Source organism: Orycteropus afer, unplaced genomic scaffold (assembly GCF_000298275.1).
Source record: "Orycteropus afer afer isolate SDZICR_OR568_19922 unplaced genomic scaffold, OryAfe1.0 scaffold00009, whole genome shotgun sequence".
In the NCBI taxonomy this organism is placed as follows: domain Eukaryota; kingdom Metazoa; phylum Chordata; class Mammalia; order Tubulidentata; family Orycteropodidae; genus Orycteropus; species Orycteropus afer.
In genome coordinates this window covers 18605465-18608486 of record NW_006921596.1, presented here as the reverse complement: position 1 = coordinate 18608486, position 3022 = coordinate 18605465, and the positions used below count along the sequence as shown (strand labels likewise).

The 3022-nt window shown below is 42.2% G+C and overlaps 1 protein-coding gene across 1 annotated transcript in view; it reads right to left on the bottom strand.

The window, feature by feature from the left end:
• Nucleotides 1-841: 841 nt before the first annotated feature.
• The window catches only part of HERPUD1 (homocysteine inducible ER protein with ubiquitin like domain 1), a 10032-nt gene continuing 7851 nt past the window's right edge, over nt 842-3022 (bottom strand). Inside the window, exons 7-8 of the mRNA XM_007947343.2 lie at nt 1815-1920; nt 842-1009 (exon numbers count right to left, since the gene is read on the bottom strand). Of these exons, the coding sequence (XP_007945534.1) occupies nt 842-1009; nt 1815-1920 (274 nt within the window). The remainder of the gene's footprint in view (nt 1010-1814; nt 1921-3022) is intronic.

Genomic DNA, 3022 nt, shown 5'->3' with positions numbered 1-3022 from the left:
ACTTAATGCCATCGACTCTAAATTTTGGGCATTTCACTTTGATGAGTTACTACATAGGCCAGTACTGTTTAAATCAGTCAAAGGGGGCAAACACGGGTCTATTCTTTGTAAATTAAAATTTCTTTGGCCTACCTTATCATTTTTCAATGGTACAAACAGTTCTTTTATAAATAGATGCACAATTCAGGTCACTTAAAAATCAGCAACCAGCGACAATGGACATGGAGGAAGCTGCTGAGACAACCAGGGCCATTCATAGTAAAACTTTATTGAACAGGAAGCCCAGCAAAGGCTTGCACCTCTGCCCAGTTCCCCCGGTTTAAAGTAAAGCACTGCATTTTGAAAAGCAATTATATGTAAGTCTTTCCTAGAAAAGTCCTGCTAAAACATGTCTAGCATTTCATTTGATTATATAAAGTAGTACACTTAGTGTAATTTAAACATTCCAACAGGAATCAAATCGTACCAGCAGAACCGCTTCTGCATCTATGACATCTATGTACAAACACACATGCAGACTCACACATCTAGAAAAGTTCCTCAGGCATAAACATGCGACACTAATGCCTTCTACTTACAGTGCCTATGAAACTACAGACAGTACATATTAAAGCTCTTCAGAAGAAAGACATGGGAAGCCCTGTGCATGTTTTGCTCATCAACTTGTATCAGCTTCACGTCTTGCTATCTGCTTCTGCTCTGTCGCAAAAGCACAGCATCATCCTTGTCGGGTCTTTTAACAATTCTGTGTCCTTGCCGTGTCCAGGTGAGGAAATCAAACCGGAGTCAGAAGATCCAGTCTACTCCTGTCAAAGCTCTGGCAGCCAGAGAGCACGCGCCATCAGTTTGCTATGGCTGGGGGGCCTTCTGGAAGGAGAGACGCAAAGAAAGTCTTGAAGACGAGCCAGGCTGTGCTCATAAAGGAAGGGCTGGCCTGCCCTTCATCGAGTACATCTCTGTCTGGAGGGAGGTGGTTGGGGTCTTCAGTTTCAGGATCAGAGCCATCTTCCTACAGTTAATGAAACACAATGAGAAACAATTAGGGTCATGAGGAGAACAGATAACGTGTTAGGAAAGGGCAAATTAAATCCTTGGTCTCTGCAAAGCAGCCAGGCACGTGGGACCCTAGAGAGTGATGGTCTAGGCTGGGTGGGCTTTCTGTCACTGTGCTGGTGACGTTTCTGTAGTTCTGAAACACTGCTTGTAGCAAATAATAAAGCAAACCAAAGCAACTAGATCTTCAATTATTACAAAACTAATAATTAAGTTAACCACTCATTAAATATGGGTATTTTTCTACCCATATTTGGAGCAGTGCTCCAAATTAAGAAACCCTCAAAGGGGAACCCAGGAATCTAAAAACAAATACTGTAAAAGGATTTTACAGTATACAGACATAAAGTAATTTTCTTCAGGACCATGCATTAATCTGCTTTATAAAAATACACTATCTGCATGTTATCTTCTGGAAAACCTATTGAGTAAATGGACATGCTTCTAATCGTTAGAGTAACTACCCACTAGCAGCTTCCGTGGTAGAATACATAGTCCCAGGACATTGAGCACTCAATATAGTGGGTTTTAAAATCATTATTTATATGTGCCAAGATGCAAATTGCTGCATGATAAAAATGGATGATGGGTTTTACAGCACATTCAGTGTCAGTCAAATAACTACTGCTCTAAGAATAAACTTAAAAAACAGTATCATGAAATACTTAGCCTAATGAAATGGTAAACCACGAGGCTGGAAACCTACAGGTTAAGGATTTGAGAGCCTGGCATTTCACATCAGGCTCGCCCAAGCTCTGTACCTGAAGGTTATTGTTGGGGTCCTGGTTTACAGCTTCGTAAGGAGGCCCATCATTCGCGAAGTTCTGAACCAGCCTCTGTCTAAATGGAAACCACCCAACGTGATGCCTTCAAAGGAAGCACATAAAATCCATTTTAGCAAACCTCACAGTAAGATTCACCCAAGCGTTTAAAGGTCCTTCTCAATTACATGAGGTTCCCCTCCCCTCCCTCCTCTAGTCAGCAGCACCTGGTTAGATGCTCACTGCAAGGCCCATCTGTGGGGATATTCTATCATACTGTCCACTCCTAGAGTTTTGCACAGGACTGTAAGGTCCTTGGGAGCTCTGGTGGCATAGTGCCTAAGGTACTTGACACTAACCAGAAGGCTGGCTCTTCAGACCCACCAGCCACTCCTCGGAATGAAGACTGGGCAATCTGCTTCTGTAGTGATACCACCTCAGAAACCCAAGGAGGGTCAACTATGAGTTGGACCTGACTCAATGGCAATGGTTTTTTGTTTTGGTTTTGGTTTTTTGTTTGCTAAGGTCCTTGAAGGCAGGGATTGTGCTTTGTACACCCAGTAACATTAAGATGTCCCTGACACATAGTAGGTGCTCAGTAAATATTTGCTTATCTGAACTAAGCCTTCCATGTGAAAACCTCAACAGAAGAGGAAAGAAACACACACACAAACCAAGCTGGGATTATAACATATAATATAAAGACTTAAATGTGAGCACCCAAATGCATGACTCTAGAGATCACTGAATTGACCTAAGAGTTCTATTTGAAAAATCCAAATTCAACTCCTGAAACAAAAAAAAGGAACCCTGGTGGTACAGTGGTTAAGAGCTTGGCTGCTAACCCAAAGGTTGGCAGTTCAAACCTCCCAGCTACTCCTCAGAAGAAAGATGAGGCAGCCTGCTTCCATAAAGATTTATAGCCTGGAAACACTATGAGGCAGTTCTACCCTAGGCCAAAGGATCACTGAGTCAAAATCAACTTCATAATGGCAGCATGGTTTCATTTTCTTGACAACATACTAACATTGGTCAATTCTGCATATATGAGTGTTACATTATTTATACACACACACACCCACACGTTGTCGTTGTTTGTTGTTACGTGCTATTGAGTCAGACCTGATTCATAGCAACCCCTCCTTGGGTTTCTGAGGCAATATCCCTATGGAAGTAGATTGTTCAACCTTCCTTCTGAGGAGTGGCTG